The sequence below is a fragment of the Anolis sagrei genome, chromosome 3 (genome assembly GCF_037176765.1).
Source record: "Anolis sagrei isolate rAnoSag1 chromosome 3, rAnoSag1.mat, whole genome shotgun sequence".
In the NCBI taxonomy this organism is placed as follows: Eukaryota; Metazoa; Chordata; class Lepidosauria; order Squamata; family Dactyloidae; genus Anolis; species Anolis sagrei.
In genome coordinates this window covers 28,602,195-28,622,024 of record NC_090023.1, presented here as the reverse complement: position 1 = coordinate 28,622,024, position 19,830 = coordinate 28,602,195, and the positions used below count along the sequence as shown (strand labels likewise).

Sequence of the window (19,830 nt, the reverse complement as noted above, 5' to 3'; positions counted from 1 at the left end):
CTGAAGGACCTGCACGTTGAATGAAAGCTTGACAAACCTTCCAAAGAGACCCAAACTCTGCCTTACACTGGCCAAGTGCATATTTTCATGCACTGAAAGAGGACATTACAAATAGGATGTTGGAAGCTTTTAAACAAAGGCTGGATGGCCATCTGTCAGGGGTGATTTGAATGCAATATTCCTGCTTCTTGGCAGGGGGTTGGACTGGATGGGCCATGAGGTCTCTTCCAACTCTTTGATTCTATGATTCATAGTGAAGAGGGAGCAAGCTTGTTTTCTGCTTCCTTGGAGACTAGGACGCGGAACAATGGCTTCAAACTACAAGAGAGGAGACTCCATCTGAACATGAGGAAGAACTTCCTGACTGTGAGATCCGTTCAGCAGTGGAACTCGCTGCCCTGGAGTGTGGTGGAGGCTCTTTCTTGGGAGGCTTTTAAACAGACACTGGATGGCCATCTGTCGGGGGTGCTTTGAATGCAATATTCCTGCTTCTTGGCAGGGGATTGGACTGGATGGCCCATGAGGTCTCTTCCAACTCTTTGATTCTATGATACTGTGAGAGCTGTTCAGCAGTGGAACTCTCTGCCCCGGAGTGTGGTGGAGGCTCCTTCTTTGGAAGCTTTTAAACAGAGGCTGGATGGCCATCTGTCAGGGGTGATTTGAATACAATATTCCTGCTTCTTGGCAGGGGATTGGACTGGATGGCCCATGAGGTCTCTTCCAACTCTTTGATTCTATGATATTGTGAGAGCCGTTCAGCAGTGGAACTCTCTGTCCTGGAGTGTGGTGGAGGCTCCTTCTTGGGAGGCTTTTAAACAGACACTGGATGGCCATCTGTCGGGGTTGATTTGAATGCAATATTCCTGCTTCTTGGCAGGGGGTTGGACTGGATGGCCCATGAGGTCTCTTCCAACTCTTTGATTCTATTATACTGTGAGAGCTGTTCAGCAGTGGAACTCTCTGCCCCGGAGTGTGGTGGAGGCTCCTTCTTGGGAGGCTTTTAAACAGAGGCTGGATGGCCATCTGTCGGGGGTGCTTTGAATGCAATGTTCCTGCTGCTTGGACTGGATGGATGGCCCACAAGGTGTCTTCCAAAGTCTATGATTCTATGAAATAGTGGAGTCCTGTTGCCTGACTCCTGAGGTAACTGTGACTTGGAGGGACATGTGTGTGGAGGCCAAGGCCTGGCGGAAGAGTGCCTCTTCCTTCTCCTCCTCTTTGGAAAGGCCCCTTCGGGGTAGGCCCGGCCCCTTTGGAGGGCGGGGAGAGGCGGCTTCTCCGCAGCGGAGGGCGCTGCTACTGCTACAGGAGGCGGAGCGCGGAGGAGGAGGAGGCCGCAGAGAAGCAGCAGCGGCAAAGGCGGCAGAGGCATCAGCAGGCGAGGCGATGGCTCCTGCGGGCGGCGGGGGCTCGAGGGCGGGCAAGATGGCGCCGTCGCACGTCCTGAAGTGCTGCCAGAAGGTGCTGGCCTGGGTCCCCGTGGCCTTCATCGCCCTGGTCGTGGCCTGGTCCTACTACGCCTACGTGGTCGAGCTCTGCCTCTGTGAGTATAGCCAGCCGCTGGGAAGGAGGGAACCAGGAAGGGAGGAAGAAAGGAAGGAGGAAATCCCTCTCGAAGGAAGGAAGGAAGGAAGGGAAAGATTGGGGATCCCCTGACATAGATGGGGGCGAAACGTCAGGAGAGAATGCTTCTGGAACATAGCCCTACAGCCCGCAAAACTCCCAACATTTGTATTATGTATTGTCGAAGGGTTTCATGGCTGGAATCACTCAGTTCTTGTGGGTTTTTTCGGGCTATAGGGCCATGTTCTAGAGGCATTTCTCCTGACGTTTCACCTGCATCTATGGCAAGCATCCTCAGAGGTAGTGAGGTGAGGATGCTTGCCATAGATGCAGGCGAAACGTCAGGAGAAATGCCTCTAGAACATGGCCATATAGCCCGAAAAATCCCACAAGAACTGATTTATATTATGATTTCGTGTCAGGAAATGTGAGAGCATTGGCCGTCTTTAAGGACGTTGCCCAGATTTTTTTTGATGTCTTACCATCCTTCTCTCATGGCCTCGAAAGGGAAGCTGGAGCTGACAGAGGGAGCTCATCCACGCTCTCCCCCAGGTTTGAACCTGCGACCTGCCGGTCTTCAGTCCTGCCGGCACAAGCGGAACGCCCAGATTTTTTTGATGTTTTACCATCCTTGTGGGAGGCTTTTTCATGTCCTCGCATGGGAAGCTGGAACTGACAGAGGGAGCTCACCCGCGCTCTCCCAGGGTTCGAGCTTGTGACCTGTCGGTCTTCAGCCCTGGCGCCGGCACAAGGGAAACACCCAGATTCCTTTTTTTTTTTGGATGTTTTATCATCCTTGTGGGGGGCTTCGCTCATGTCCTCTAAAGGGAAGCTGGAGCTGACAGAGGGAGCTCATCCGCGCTCTCCCCGGGTTTGAACCTGCGACCTGTCGGTCTGCAGTCCTGCCGGCACAAGGGGAGCGCCCAGATTTTTTTGATGTTTTACCATCCTTGTCTGAGGCTTTTCTCGTGTCCTCGAAAGGGAAGCTGGAGCTGACAGAGGGAGCTCATCCGCACTCTCCCCAGGTTTGAACCTGCGACCTGTCGGTCTGCAGTCCTGCTGGCACAAGGGGAACGCCCACATTTTTTTTTATGTTTTACCATCCTTGTGGGAGGCTTTTTCATGTCCTCTAAAGGGAAGCTGGAGCTGACAGAGGGAGCTCTTCCGCGCTCTCCCCAGGTTTGAACCTACAACCTGTCGGTCTTTAGTCCTGCCGGCACAAGGGGAATGTGCAGATGTTTTTGATGTTTTACCATCCTTGTGGGAGTCTTTTTCATGTCCCCACATGGAAAGCTGGAGCAAACAGAGGGAGCTCACCCGCGCTCTCCCCGGGTTCGAGCCTGTGACCTGTCGGTCTTCAGTCCTGCTGGCACAAGGGGAATGCCCAGATTTTCCCAGATTTTTTTATGTTTTACCATCCTTGTGGGAGGCTTCTCTCATGTTCTCGAAAGGGAAGCTGGAGCTGACAGAGGGAGCTCATCCACACTCTCCCCCGGGTTTGAGCCTGTGACCTGTCGGTCTTCAGTCCAGCCGGCACAAGGGTTTAACCCATAATACAACTTTGTTTTTAACCCGCCCTCTCTCCCCAAAGGGACTCAGGGCCTCACAACCTCTGAGGATGCTTGCCATAGATGCAGGCAAAATGTCAGGAGACAATGCCTCTAGAACATGGCCATATAGCCCGAAAAAACCTACAACAGCTCATTGAATCCGGCCATGAAAGCCTTCAACAATACATTGGACTCAGGGCGGCTTCCAAAGTAAAAAAGTAAATTAAAAAAAAGGCAAACATTGAATTGGGTTGTAGTGAGGTCGCAATCTCACAACCTCTGAGGGTGCCTGCCATGGATGGAGGCAAAACGTCAGGAGAGAATGCTTCTAGAACCTGGCCATATAGCCCAAAAACCCTACTACAACCCAGTGATTCCAGCCATGAAAGCTTTCGACAATACATTATGCACTGAATTGCTATTCCGTGCAGAGTAGCAGGGAAGCCCTGCGACTCTGGAACTATAGAGTGCCTTCCCCTCAAACGTGCAGCGTGCAGGTGGAGTGTTCAGCTCTGATTTAAATCATTAGCCTAACATTCTTAGCCTAACATTCTTCAACATCATTGGATTCCCTTTGTGGGTCTATGTGCCGCCTTCAAGTTGCCTGGCGATGTAAGGCAGCCCCCTGACTATAGGGTCTTCTGAGAACCCTTCCACACAGCCCTATATCCCAGAAGATCAAGGCAGAAAATCCCACATTATCTGAGTGTGGACTCAGACAACCCAGTTCAAAGCAGATATTGTGGGATTTTCTGCCTTGATATTCTAGGATACAGGGCTGTGTGGAAGGGCCTTCAGATAACACAGTTCTAAGTAGATATTGTAGGATTTTCTGACTAGATATTCTGGGTTATATGACTGTGCTGGAGGGCCCTGAATCCACACTGCCATATATTCCAGTTCAAAGCAGATACTGTAGGATTTTCTGCCTTGATATTCTGGGATATAGGGCTGTGTGGAAGGGCCCTGAGGCAAAGAAAACTCTGCTTTGAACTGGGTTATCTGAGGCCCCTTCCACACAGCTGAATGAAATCCCACATTATCTGCTTTGAACTGGAATATATTACAGTGTGGACTCAGATAACCCAGTTCTAAGCAGATATTGTGGGATTTTTCTGCCTAGATATTCTGGGTCAGATGACTGTGTGGAAGGGCCCTGAGTCCACGCTGCCATAAATTCCAGTTCAAAGCAGATAATTGTGGGATTTTTCTGCTTTGATATTTTGTGTTATATGGCTGTGTAGAAGGGCCCTCAGGCTCCATCACTGCCATATAATCCAGTTCAAAGCAGATAATTGAGATTTTATATGACAGTGTAGAAGGGGCCTCAACAATCCTCTTATGATAGGGCAGGGATCCACAAACTTTGTAAACAGAGGGCCAGGTCACAGTCTCTCAAACTTTTGGAGGGCCAGATTGAATGAATTCCTATGCACATTGCACGTATCTTATTTGTAGTGCAAAAAAACCCCCATAAAAACAATACAATAATTAAAATGAAGAACAATTTTAACAAATATAAACTTACTAGTATTTCAAGGGCAAGATGGATGGACTGGACTGACCTTGAAGGAGCTGGGGGTGGTGACGGCCGACAGGGAGCTCTGGCGTGGACTGGTCCATGAGGTCACGAAGAGTCGGAGACGACTGAACGAATCAACAACAGTATTTCAATAGGAAGTGTGGGCCTGCTTTTGGCTGATGAGATTGGATTGTTATTGTTGTTATGTGCTTTCAAGTCGTTTCAGATTTAGGTTGACTCTAAGCGAGGGCCGGGTAAATGACCTTGGAGGGCCATATCTGGCCCCCGGGCCTTAGTCTGAGGACCCCTGCTATAGGGTGTCTCCCCTCAAAATGAACAGTATACAGATGAGACTCAGGATCCTTCCCCACAGCCCTATATCCCAGAATATCAAGGCAGAAAATCCCACAATATTTGCTTTGAACGCAGATAATGTGGGATTTTCTGCCTTGATATTCGGATATAGGGCTGTGTGGAAGGGCCCACAGATAACCCAGTTCAAAGCAGATATTGTGGGATATTCTGGGATATAAGGCTTCGTGGAAAGGCTCGATCTTACTCATAAACTGCATGGTGTGAAGGGAAACCTTCTCCTTATTACTCTTATATTGATTGTACTGTTTATTTTGGTTATTGTTGTTGTTTTATTATTGCTTGTTGTTTTGATGTGTTTTTGGGCTTGGCTTCATGTAAGCCGCTCTTGAGTCCCTTGGGGAGATGGTAGCGGGGTATAAATAAAGTATTATTATTATTATTATTATTAAACAATAAGGTGTCTTCCCCTCAAATTGTACAGCATACAGCTGGAATGTACAGGTCTGATTTAAATCATTAGCCTAGCATTTCTTCTTCAGCGTTAGTGGATTCGTTTTGTGGATTGATGTGCCTTCTATAAGTTGCCTGTCTAGATAGGGTAACCCAATTAATGTAGGGGTTTCTGAGGCAAGGAAGACCCAAAAATCCTCTTATTACTCTTGTCTCCCCCCCCTCAAAGTATACAGATGGAATGTATAGTTTTAATTAAACCATTTGTTATTTTGCGGCTGGTGATTGGAAAAAGCATTTCTGAGGAAAACCCTGTCATTGGGGGGTGGGGTGGGATTCAGTGTTAGGGCAGCTCTCTCCTTAATTGCTTTGAAAGTACAGAATATCCTAACAAATGCACAGTATATAAATGGAGTGTGTGGCTCTGATTTAATCTATATAAATAAAAATGTCATGTTCGTTTGTGGGATTAACATAACTCAAAAATCACTGGACGAATTGACACGAAATTTGGATACAAGACACCTATCAGGCCACCACTCATAAAAACACTGAAAAACACAGCAGAAGAGACTTAAAAAGCCAAAAATTAAAAAATTACATTACAACGCATGTGCAAAACCACACATATATACTCAAACACATATATACACAAATATGTACACACAAAACACATATACACAGACTGGGCTACAGCAATGTGTAGCAGGGGACGGCTAGTCATAACTATAACATTTGTTCTTCAATACATGTAGATTCAAATTTGTGTCTGTCTTATGTGCCTTCGGGGTTTTTTTTCATGTCAGGAGTGACTTGAGAAACTACAAGTCGCTTCTGGTGTGAGAGAATTGACTGTCTGCAAGGATGTTGCCCAGGGGACACCCGGACGCTTTATCATCCTTTGGGATAATAAAAGAAGCTGGAGCTGACAGATGGGAGCTCACCCCACTGCCTTCAAGTTATCTGTCAACTTAGGGCAGCCCCATGAATTTCATATGATTTTCCTTAGGCAAGGAAGATTCAGAGATGGTTTAAAATCCTCTTATTCTTCTTCTTAAACTACAGAGTGTCTCCCTCAAAAATGGACAGTAAACAGATGCAATGTGTGGTTCTGACTAAATTATTATAACATTTTCATTTATTCTTCAATGTTTTGCGAGTCTATGTGCCTGCAAGTTGCCCATGTACTTAGTGCGATCTCATTCTTCTATTAATGTGTTGTCGGAGGCTTTCATAGCCAGAATCACTGGTTTGCTGTGAGTTTTCTGGGCTGTATGGCCATGTTCCAGAAGCATTCTCTCCTGATGTTTTGCCCACATCTATGGCAGGCATCTTCAGAAGTTGTGAGGTCTGTTGGAAACTAGGTGAGTGAGGTTTATATATCTGTGGAATGTCCAGGGTGAGAGAAAAAACTCTTGTCTGTTTGACACAAGAGTGAGTGTGGCACAGACAAGAGGTCTTTCTCTCACCCTGGACTCATAAATGAATCCATTTGTATAGAAGAACAACTGTTAGAATGTTAGTTTTTCAGTACATTTTTCAGGCAACTTGAAGAAACGCAGACCCACAAATGCACCCTATTCCATTGAAGAACCAATGTTCTAACAAATAGATTCGTATCCATTCAGAAATACGCCTCAGTGAGTCCGGAAGGACCCGTGTCTCTGTATGCTCATTACAACATTGGTTTTTCTATACAAATGGATTCATTTGTGGGCCTACGTGCTTTCATTTTGCCTCTATTTAGGGTGACCCCAGTGAATGTCATAAGCATTTTTTTAAGAGACAGAAGAGTCAGAGGGGCTTCTTCCTCTAAAATCTCATTCACAAAAATTACACTCATTGCAGGATGGATGGGTAGATAGAGAGATTTCCTCAAGTTGCCCTAAGTCGACAGACAACTTAGGCCGCTTCCACACAGTTGTATAAAATCCGCATTGAACTGGATTGTATGACAATGTGGGCTCAGATAATCCAGTTCAAAGCAGATATTGTGGAATATCTGCCTTGATATTCTGGGTTATAGGCTGTGTGGAAGGATCCCTAGAGGGACGGAGACTCACAAAGGAATCAATTTGTATTGAAGAACAAATGTTATAACACTTAAACACTATTATAACATTTGTTCTTCAATAAAAATGGATTCATACCCATTCAGAAATATGCTTCAATGAGTCCAGGACTCAGTGTTTGCATTCTCATATAATATTTGTTCTTTAATACAAATAGATTCATTTATGGATATCTGTGGCTTCAAGTTGTCTCGGTACTTTGGGTGACCTCATTCATTTCATAAGGTTTTTCTGAGGCAATAAGTATTCAGAAGGGGTTTTCTTCAGAAATGTAGCCTTCACTATTTGTTGGCAGACTCCCATCCACAAAAAGAATACTCATTACAGGATGGATGGATGGATTTCTTGCTGACTGCAGGATGGATAGATGGAAAGATGTGTGTGTGTGTGTGTCTTTAAGCCGCCTGTATTATGGCAATCCCATTTTGCCTCTTCCGTATCAATATTCTGTTTAGATTGATAATGGCATCATATGTACGTATCTATTCATACATACATCTTTGTAAGCTCCGAAGTATTTGCGTACCTTCAAATTGCCTACCTATTTATGGCATCCACGTTAATTTCATGAGGGTTTTTTAAGGAAAGGAATCTTCAAAGGTGGCTTTTCCAGTTTCTTCCTCTAAAATATTGCCTGCAGCACCTGGTATTTCTTGTTGGTCTCTCAGCTAAATACTAACAAAGGCTAACCCTTCTTAACTTCGAAGACCAAATGGGATTGGGTGCATTTAGGGTATTTACTAAAGGTAAAGATTTCCCCTGACATTAAGTCTAGTTATGTCCAACTCTGGATGGTGGTGCTCATCTCCATTTCTAAGCTGGCTAGCATGATTGCATGGAGCGCCATTACCTTCCTGCAGAATCCACCTATTGATCTGCTCACATTTTACTCACATTTAGGGTATTTAGGCTTACAATAATAATTACAGCTCAGGCATGTAGCTGGGGGGGGGGGCTTAGGGGGCTTCAAACCCCCCCCCCCCCAATTCTCAGGGTGGTCCACGAGAAGGCCTTACTGGTACATTATTTAAACTGTTATGTTTATTCATATCATGATCTGATCACCATGCTCAATATATCCTATATGCATGGAGATATTGGGACAACGATACAAAAGGTTTGCTAGGGTAGATCCTCAACCCCCCCGAATCAAACTCAGCCCCCCCCCATCAAAATCCTGGCTACGGGCCTGTTACAGCTATAAATATACAGAGCTTTTAGGATGATATGTGTGTTGGTGAATTCACTATACAGTTCATAGGGATTTCTTAGGCTTAGTATATCCAGAAGTGGTTTTGCTAGTTCCTTCTTCTCAGATGTAGTCTACAGCACATGACGTTTTTAGCGATCTGCCCTAACTAGTGCTTACCCTGCTTTAGCTCTCAAGATCAGAAACAATCTGGTGCTTTTCAGTATCTACACCTCAAATATACACTATAGCTGCTGTTGCTGTTAAAGAGTCTATACATTTTGGGGAAATACTCTGTAATAGCAATGTCATGAGCTTTCCCTTGGCCATTTTGCATCTACCTGCTTGCCTCTTTCTTTGCTTCCTCCTGTACTGATGACCACCCCCCCCCCCCCCAAATATAAGGCACCTGATGCTTCTTCTCTTCACAACCTTGGATATCTAGTGTGTCATATTTGGTTACACTTAGAAATGTTGCCTTTTGCATGTTTTCTGAAAGTTGAATCAGCATCCTGTTCATACACATGTCCAAAAGCTTGCATTATTTAAATCTTTAAATTCATAGTCTTTAGATGCATGAATTCAAGAGTTGAGGAATTCCATCCTTATGCAGTTTTGTTTGTGAGCATGCAAAAGCATATCTGGAAGACTGTAACAGCACAATCCTGTGACATGTATAGAAATAAGCCCTTATACCCAGGAATGTTAATAAAACTGCTGTCTGCATTGAGTATTGTCCCTAAATCTTGGATTTTTTCTGTTAACTAGACTGTTAACAGAATCCTTTATATTTTGTGGTTTTGCCTGACAATTGACATGTTTCTTAATGAAAGCATGGTGGGTTTTGTATTGTCGAAGGCTTTCATGGCCGGAGTCGCTGAGTTGTTGTAGGTTTTTTGGTCTGTATGGCCATGTTCTAGAAGTATTCTCTCCTGACGTTTCGCCTGCATCTACGTCAGGCATGCTCAGAGGTTGTGAGGATGCCTGCCATAGATGCAGGTGAAACGTCAGGGGAGAATACTTCTTGAACATGGCCATACAGCCCAAAAAACCTACAACAACCGATTGTGGGTTTCTTTTCACATACTGGTCGCCCTATGTCTTGTAGTGCTGTATTCTGAACATTTTGAAACTGTCATTAAAAGAGGAGAATATGGTGCTTTGGCTGATGCTGAAATGTTCAGAATTCAAACCATATCTGCAGGCTGCAATAACAGTGCTTTGGCTTCTTGCAGCACTTTAATGTGCTTCCTTTGCACACTCCTTGAATGCATGATACAGAAAGATCTGATAATTGTTCTAGAAAGTAAGGAAGTTTGACTATCAATTGCAAATCAGTTATAAATGAATATGTAGGTAACGATAAGGGTGATATTTTAGCATGATCCTAAACTCTTTGGTTTATTATGGTTCATTTGGTGATGCCTGCTCAAAATAATTTAATGTAAGGTTCACTGCAATCCATTGCATACCAGTGGAAAATAAGGTCTACTGAGGCCTACTCCCATAGCATTGCAATCTTAGTCACAATTTAAATTTATGTTGACAATTAGAGTAGGTAGAAGAGATGAATAAGATTTTTTAAAATCTTAACACTGAATGCCGAGGTCCCATCTGCACCACCATATAATGTAGTTTGATCTGGATTATATGGTCAGTGTAGACTCGTCTGCATTCTGAAACTGCATTATATGGCAGTGTAGATGGGCTCAAGTTTCCTCCAGTCAGTACTAGTAGATAAGCAGGAGATGATAACTATTTGCAACCATCCCACAGTGAAAGAGATTATTCTGAGTTCGTTTCCTAAAAACGAGCTTCCTGTTTTCCTCCTCTTAAGCAATTTTTCAGTTAATTGGCTCACCATTTCTGCTGTTTGTAAATTTTAACCTCATGGGACTAATCTCTATTGAAATGAAAAGATGTTGCCATTGATGCTATTTGTTTTCTGGTAAAAATGAAATGGGAGTCCTGTGCCTGTTTTGCAAAGTAGAATTTGAAATAAAAACAGCATTGTCCTTCTTCTCATGGTCAGCACTAAGACTTTGTAGATTTGAAATGCAAATAAACTTGCAGTATAATCCCTAGCCGTGTTTGTCTGAATGTTATTTTCAGTGACTTTAACAGGACCTTATTCCAGGACATATAGATATAGGCGCCTATCTACAGTGCCATAATTTTCAACTGGATTATATGGTCAGTATAAACTCATGTATTGCAGTTCAATGAAGTTAAACTGCATCATATGAGTCTATACTGGCCATAAAATGCAGTTCCGACGGCATTATAGGGCAGTGTAGATGGAGCCATAAATAGATAGGTTTGCTTGGTACTTGATTGAAATAAGGAACAAAAACATATTGGATGTGTTGAGTAAAAAGCTGAAGATTATGTAGCAAACATCAATGTTATCTAGTTTTCATTTATCAGATTTTTCATTTTCTGTTTTACCCTTCTTCACATTACTAATATTTCTCAAGAATAGTGGAAGAATAGTGTTCAAACCCTGTGCCATTCTGTTAATGGTATGCAGCTTGCTAATATCTTTCAGCTGCAGGTCGTAGTTGTAACTTCAAATACGAGAGTCCCATTTGGTTATCTAAACTAGGAGTTATTCATCACATATGGCAATGCATTTCTCCTAACATCCAGTGCCTGTTCACCTCTCTACTAACATTCATATTCAATTGGCTTTTCTAAACAGAATGATGTGTAAAAATTATACAGGTGTACATTTTATATGTGCAATCTTGCCCTGGTTGTCCTTCATTATTTTTATTTATACCCAGCTTTATCTCTCTCGAAGGGGAATCAAAGCAAGACATGGATTGTGCAAATACCTTGAAATTTGTTGTGTCCCCCCCCCCCCCCCATTGAACAGCATAAATGCTGCATATAAGGTTTAGACCAGTTGTTCTCAACTGGTCCCCAGGTGTTTTTGCCTACAACTCCCTGAAATCTCAGCCAGTTTACCAACTGTTAGGATTTCTGGGAGTTGAAGGCCAAAACACCCGGGGACCCACAGGTTGAGAACCACTGGTGTAGATGGATTGATTTCAACAGTCACTGAATACTTTCATGATATCGGTTAGATTCAGTTGTGCAATGCATTTATTTTATAATATATAAATATATATATATCCTGCGCATAGCCAAAGGGGAGGCAGACAATCAAATCAATTTAATTAATGTAACACGATTTGAAATATAGAAGAGTAAAAGAGGATTCACAGTTTGCAAAGATAATAAACTAACACATTAGAACAAGTTAAAACCACACGTATATACAAACAGGATTAAATCAGTAGGCGATGGAAACACTGTGCATTCTGTGTAGCAATTGCATCGTTTCATGCAGGAATCAAAGCAGTTTAAACAGAAATGTTAGTTGCTAAGAGTAAAATATGTGTCAGTGTGTGTCTAGATTCCCAACCCTATGAAGTGTATCTTGGCAGAATGCCTCCTAGAGCTAGAGTTAAGTAACCAAAAGGCACAAAACCCATGTCAGGGAATAATAAGTCTTTTGTTGTTCTGGCATATATGCAGTGTATCACATTATTAAAAGCTTTGTATAGGCTCAATTCAGATATAGCAGTTTCCAACAGGAATTAATCAAAAGCTTTCATGAATTGTAGCCCCCTCCCCCCGTTTTTTGTATGCCTCATTTCTACAAAAGTTACCAAATTTCTTAAATCATCATTTCCCATAAGACATGAATTAAATAAAGACCTTCCTGCAAGCCATTTTATTTAACATAGTTTCTGCTTGATTTCTAAAAGCATAATTATTATAGTTTTATGATATTCCTTCTATTTTTTCATTAATTCTATTCATTTATCTCTCTGCTGATTTTTTCTTGATGACATCACCATTCAAGCCTGAACATGCCCAATTTTGTTTGATTTCAGAAACTGAGCAAAATGAGGCCATATTATTGTTTGGCTAGAAAATTGTGAAGAAATATCAAGACCATACAATTAAGGAAAGGGGGGAAACCTTCCTTCGAACCTTAGAGAGCTGCTATCACCCAACTGAAAAATATTTTAAATGGATTTTTATAATTTTAACTTCAAACTGGTGTTTTAGATTATTGTTAATGTCATAGATTGCTTAATGATATGGTGATGATAATATTTTATATTTTTATCAATATTCTGTTTGATCTAATTTCAAAATCTATATTTAAGTCCCAGTTTTGGATGAAAGGGTGGAGTACAATCAAAATCATGATCACCATCATCATCATCATCATTATTATCATCATCCTTATGGATTAGTAGTCTGTCTCAATATTCAGCAACGTTTTATTTCCTGCAAACTGCACATATCATGACAAGTAATTGGAGCAGTGCAATAAGTGACTATGAAAGAATGTGACTGACAAATAGAATAGCCCTGGGTTATGTTTTGGTTGGCGTGATTTTAATTGTTAATTTTAATAATTCTGGTTTAATTTTTTGGTTTTGATTGTAATTGTTTATATGTGTGTATGACATCAAATTACTGATACATATTGGATACAAATTGAATCTACCTCTGATTGAGAAAGATATGTAATTCTTTCTGTGGTTGTGCCAGATGCAAATAAAGGAAGATGCATCTTGAAAAAGTAGAGATAGAACGTTTAGGCCATTGGCTCAGACAGTGGCATGACAATGCGGGTGCCAGTAAGATGAAGAAGGGAAGGGAGGAAAAGTCATTTCATAGCAGCAGAAGGAAAAGGCTGCGACTGCTAGACATTCTTTCTCTCAAATACTTAGCTTGAGGGGAGGGGAGGGGGAGTAGAGAGATACATGAAGCGATGTCATTCAAGACCAGGGCTTCTGAAACTTTTTTTTTTACTTGTGACCCCTTTCCACCCAATAAATTTCTATGTGATCCTGGGTATATACTGTAGGTCTATAAAATAGGTAAAAAAATCAAACATTTGCTGATAATAAATCAGCATTTGTAAGACTTGCTGTAAGACTAGTATCTAACAAAATTCTGTCCTTATCATTATAATCGCTATGGAAATGGACTATGGGCATGCTTGATGAAGTCTCTAACTACAGAATTTGGCTCAGATAAGGAGCGAGCAGTTGAACATGTTTCAGCAAACCTTTTGTCTAAAACTAACAGCATGCACATATGAGAGAGAGGGAACAAACAGGTCAGGTAAACCTTGCATAAGATTGAAAATATTTTTTAGCCTTCTACAGGCTACTTGAAAGTTTCTTTCACTAGCTTCTATTTTTTGTTATGATTTCTCATTTGATGCCCAAACTTATAGATCTGGCTTTTTAACCAGAATAGTTAGTGAGTCAGACCCATCTGAATTTCCTCTTTTGCTGTCAGTGAGGGATTCTATCATTAAATGCTGTTTGTCCTGCCTGTTGTAGTCAGGCACAGAATAGAATAGAATCCCTGTTTCCCAGGTTTTTTCCCTGCAGATATGCTGCTGCAACTTGACATACAAAGTTTTGTGTTTTCCTACCTATCCTTCACTTTCCTCTCAATGCAGATGCTGCTAAAAGGATGAGGAGGAAAAAGTGAGAAGGCTGAATGGATGTAAATAAAATACTTGTAAAAAGCAACTTCTTTGTCAACTGACATGTACCTGTGTATTGTTAAAGCTATTATTAGGTGTTGGGCAGAGATAAAAAACAAAACAAAACAGCAAATGAAAAGCAAGTGACACCTCTGGAGAGACATGAGAATATTAAAGAAATGTAACAAAAGAAGTGGTTGAGAGCCAAGTGGATAGGTAGAGAACTAAAATTTGACTGGAAGTAAGTTGCTGAGTGAAAAAAAATTAAAGTGTGCTATCACATTATGTTCCATTGGTTCATGAGATATAGCTTCTCTGTACAACTGACTTGATTATGCCTAAGTGCAATAAACAACTGGCTCAGTGTTCATACAATTTTTTCCCAGTAAAGCATCCTTGCCTGATGAGGAAAACAGGAAACTGGAATTGGATTAGCAGTGCTCTTGAGTTAGAGATCAGGATCCCAACATACTATGTTATAATATTGCATCTATCTTTAAAACAAATGGACATCCTGATTGAACATTCTTATGTTATGTGTGCTTTTCAAATGAATTGTATATGAACCATGTGAGTGCCAAAGCCTCTGTGGTAGTGAATGTTTTTAAAACATTAGAAAGTAGTTTCAGGGAAGGTTTTTGAAACGTGAGGTTGGATAATAGAAACAGCTATTCCCAGAATTTTTTGATTATTTTAAGTGCAGTGCCTAGCAGAATAGGAAACATCTGGGGCTTATAGACAGGATACTAAGAATACTGTCCCCTTTTGTGTCTGATTCATTTCCCACTGCCTAGACCAGTGCTTCCCAACTTTGCCTTCTTTATTAAGCACAATTTAATAAATTGAATTTTATAGCATAATGTCCATGAAAACTACCTTGGTGAATTCAGAATGACATTTATGGAAACTAGAAAAAATTGTTTTGAACCAGAGCATGCTTCACCAATATTCCAGAAGCACTCAGTACTATGGCTTCTCCAAACAACATGTGGAATAACTTTGACACAGGAGTACTGATTATTCCAAAGTACTCCATAAACCAAAGGCAATGTATTGGCTCATTCTTAGTATGAACAAGCAACCCTATATAGCCATGTCTAAATATATCAATTTTAGTCAAAAATTAACACAAAAATCTGGGTTGACTTATCCACAGAGCCCTTCTCAGAGTAGAACCAGTCCCTTCTCAGAGTGGCAAAAGGCAAGAGATGGTATGTCCCAAAAAAACCTAAAAGAAGTACTTACTCTCTCTGTACTCTTCTCTGTGGTGCTACTTCTGGCCTTTTGGAATGCCTGGGTGGAGAAATGGCTGAAGGACCAGGGGCAGCTGGCACCTAAGGTCTGCTGGTGCTTTCCCCTTTGTGCGGATCACCTTTGCCTTATCCATGGATCATATCAAAATCCATAACCTATCTCTGATTGATGCATAAGTATATGTGGTACCTTCTAGCAAGAATTGAAAGCCAAGATAAATGTGGTAGCAAGCAAAAAGAAGGAAAGTCTTCCACTGTATTTTGGAGAGGAAATGGTTATCTGCTAAATGGGTAAAACGTGAAGTAACTTGATGTCTCTGAAGGGGAAGAACCTGAAAACTTCTATGCTCTTGGATCATTCCTAGAAATAATCAGCCAATAGTCTCTTGGATTCCCAAAATAAATGCTTGAGCCTGTTGGAAATTATTCAGTATCAGATATTGTGTGTGGAGTCCTGCTGATTCAGGGTAGGTAAAATGATGCCAAGATTTTCAAAACAGTGCTGTTGACTAAAGTCCAAATTGGATTGGAAATTATCAACATTTTTGGACATGGTGCATTAGAGAACTTCTCCATTGGATGACCCACTGGAACTTAATGAAAGGTGCATGAGAGCACAGCTGTTCCAAATGGAAATAGAATTCTGACAACTTCCTCATAAGGCTTTCTCTGTCCATACAAATTCTAGACCAATTAGAAATGTACAAATATGCAATACTGTAGATAGCTGCTGAGAACAAGGCACACAATATTGTATTTGAAGTGTAGGTTCTCCTGGACTCACCTCGGTTGCTTGATGCACAGGTGTTGGGGGTGGCCAGGAGAACCTTCGCACAATTAAAACTCGTGCGCCAACTGCGACCATACCTCATGAAGTCTGACTTGACTATGGTGGTTCATGCCTTAGTTACCTCTAGACTGGACTATTGCAATGCTCTCTACGTGGGGCTATCCTTGAAGATGGCCCAGAAATTACAACTTGTCCAGTGATCGGCAGCCAGATTAATAACTGGGGCAACTTACAGGGAGAGGTCAACCCTCCTGTTTAAGGAGCTCCATTGGCTGCAGTTCATCTTCCGGTCCCAATACAAGGTTCAGGTTCTTACCTATAAAACCCTAAATGGTTTGGGACCCACCTACCTTCGTGACCGTCTCTCTCTCCATGAACCAGCCCGTACCCTTCAATCTTCAGGCGAGGCCCTCCTTTCGCCCTTGCCAGTCTCTCAGTCTCGCCTTGTGGATACAAGGGAATTCACTGCCTGAAGAGATTGGGAAAGCTCCTACTTTGGAAACTTTTAAAAAGAGTATTAAGACCTGGCTCTGTTAGAACCAAATTCATGCAAACATGCTTGGTTTTTGACTGTTTGTCAGTGTCTCTTGATTTGAGACCTTATGTAATGACAGCAAAATTATATTGCAGGTATGTGAGGATGGAACATGTTATCCTTAATCAGACAGTTGTGAATATTGATGTATTTCTAAGCAAGACTTTTTCAAATGTCATGTTAAAAATCTGCAGTCACGGCATATCTGTTTTTCTATGTTCAGATTAAAATTGCCAGTATCGGGGAATATGTGATTTTTGAACTTGTACTCTCTGCTCTTATCCTTAAAATGATGAACAGAATATTTTTGACCCCTAATATATATATATATGTGTGTGTGTGTGTGTGTGTAATATGTATGCTGAAGCATTTCAAGATGGTGACATCTCAAAAGATTGTGAGGTCGGGCCTTGTTCTGCAGTTGGACAAACAGATTGCTGTTCCTAAGCTGCTGTGAACAGCATACAGACATCAGAACTGAGACTGGAGATCTCAATCTCAGCCTGCCCCCCTGCAGTCCCAAGACAATCAAAATCTCTTTACACTGCAGTCTTGATGCAGCCAATATAACTTCTCCAGTGCTTCATCTACTCACATTCAACAAAACATGTCCTCCTCAGGAATTTTCTGGGTCCTCCAGGTGATTCTATGGCATTCATGCTTCCACCAAAAACTACCATATAGTTGTATTGGAAGATACTGTTCTAAAAATTTGCTAGGTCAACCAGAGCAATTATATAGTAACTTCCAGTGGCAGTTGTTCATTTCAGTAGAGGGTCATACTGTATACTGCAAAAGAAAGATGAGTGAAGGAAATGAAACTGGTGGGCAGGGTGCCTGTCCACCATTTCCCAAAGAATTTCTTGCCCATCATTGTATTACCCCACCCAAAATTATTTACACAACCCTGAACACAACAGTGTTCCCTAAATGTAGCTTGTGAAGTCATGAAGATTGAGCTCTTCTGCTTTATTTACTGAAGGATCAATTTAAATTTGCTGTTTGTACCATTTGTAACTAAATGTTTTTTAAAAGTTTAATAAGGTTTTAGAGATATTCACTCTTCTAACACCTTTATGAGGGCTCTGTGCCCTTAACCCCCACAAAGTGGATGGCCAACTTTAAGTGTGGTCTATGAAATACCTTAATATGTATGTATGTATGTATGTATGTATGTATGTTCCGCCCTTCTCCCTGAAGGGATTCAGAGCAGATTACAGTATATAAACGGACACAGGCAAACATGCCTTGTTACAATGAAATAAAATGAGACACAAACATAAAATACAAGACAAAAATCACACAAAGCACAATAGCATCCAGAAATAAGATATAAATAAATATTAAACATTAAAAACATTTAACACCTATTACAATTATTGTGGAGACTCATCAATTAAATAGTATATTTCACTAAACTCAGTTATCAGTGATAAACATGAGCCAGTGGGAAAATTAAGAGACATCTCCACAATAAATAAATAAATAAATAAAATGTTAAAGAGCATGGGGAAAAATCTGAAAACAAACAAAAACAAAAGTCCCCACTAAAGCCCAAGAAGAACAGAGTCAAAAGTTGAGCATCAGCAGAGAAGTCAGTTGCCCCAAGCCAAACCAAGCCTGGTTTCAGTACTAAGTTGATGGTCAAAGGGGGGCTAGTTGGTAAAATTCCCCAGTACTGTCATCCTATAAGGTATCGGTGACTTGAAGTAACTTTGGGCTATGGCTAGCCAGCAGAAAGTTCACAGTACAGTAGCGGGAAATGGCAATGCTTCTCCAGGTCAATGCAATCTTCTCCAGGTCAATGCTGGGCAGTGAGATGGAAGACCGAGCGGATCACAGTTCAGGGAAGCCGCCAATACCCCATTGGCAGCTTTCCTGAACTGTGCTCCGCTCGGTCTTCCCACTCGTTGCTCTCACCTGGTGGTCGGGTATGCGTGACACCATAGGTGCCCCGATGTAATCGGGCCCTCAATACAATGCTAGTCATTCGGGCTTTTTAATCTTACCTAATGTGGATCCTAATTGTTCTAGTTTTTCTTTCAAACCTTTTGATCAGCATTTGCATTTCTTTTTTCTATAGTAACATTGATGGAAACGTTGCATAATCTTTTCATACAAGATGCCTAACTCATCTAGGTAATTATAGCTTTGGCAGTGGCATTCCTGGCATTCCAGTTCAGTTGTGATTGTTTTATTTTAAGAAGAAGCTCATTATTTTTTCAAATGTTTTAGCTGCTTTGAGCTGTTGTTTTTTTGCATCATTTCACATTGCAAGGTATAAATTATTTCTAAGAATCAGTGCACTCATTTAGCACAGTCTAGATAAGGTTGGGATATTCTTGGTAAATGTGATTACATTTTATTGAAATCAGTTCTTACCAGCAGACCATCTTCTTTTAAAAGGAGAAAAATATTTTAATATTAATGCTTGCTTTAAGCCATGTTAGAGCCAGAGAGAGCCTCTGGGTATGTTCACCATGTTAACTATTATTTGCCATGCATTGCATTAAGCATTCTCCACTCATCTGAAGGTGTTTTAGTCATTCCTTCATCCCTGTTCTCAGGTCTTACTGGATTATGCATTTGTGTAGGCTTAACAAGTTGGTCAGTTAGGTGTCCTTATATAAAGACCTTGTGGGAAGGCATGCAAAATGGTAAAATATATCAGTATTAAGTCTTTAGATTTTACTTTATTGCACTAAATTATCCCCGCAGTGTTGCTAATGGCAATTCCTTTTGTAAATGTTTCTGTATGAGGTTAAAGTTATTATTAGCTTGTTGAATCTGCTACTGTATATGTGTAATCCTGTCACGATTAATTATTAATCCATTGTAGATTAATCCAAGACAATGCCAACAATAGTAACTGAGATCTGTTTTATAGCTGCTTTGCTCACTTTATTGCTGGTTACAGAACTTCCTAACGTGTCAACACATGCTCCAGTCAGGGCTAACAAATCAGAACTGGACTTCAACAAAGACAAGTGTATGGTCCAACAGAATACCAAAATAGTGACAGCAGATTGCTTTCTGTGCCCGTTGGATTTTGAATCTACACTGT

The 19,830-nt window shown here is 41.4% G+C and overlaps 1 protein-coding gene across 3 annotated transcripts in view; it reads left to right on the top strand.

Annotated features, from left to right (window-relative positions):
- The first annotated feature begins 1,284 nt into the window (after positions 1–1,284).
- Positions 1,285–19,830, top strand: part of ZDHHC20 (zinc finger DHHC-type palmitoyltransferase 20) — a 53,933-nt gene continuing 35,387 nt past the window's right edge. Inside the window, exon 1 of one of the 3 annotated variants that reach the window (XM_067466568.1) lies at positions 1,285–1,543. In XM_067466568.1, the coding sequence (XP_067322669.1) occupies positions 1,387–1,543 (157 nt within the window). In that variant the 5' untranslated portion in view covers positions 1,285–1,386. The remainder of the gene's footprint in view (positions 1,544–19,830) is intronic. The other 2 variants (XM_067466570.1, XM_060770945.2) reach the window with 2 other exon arrangements.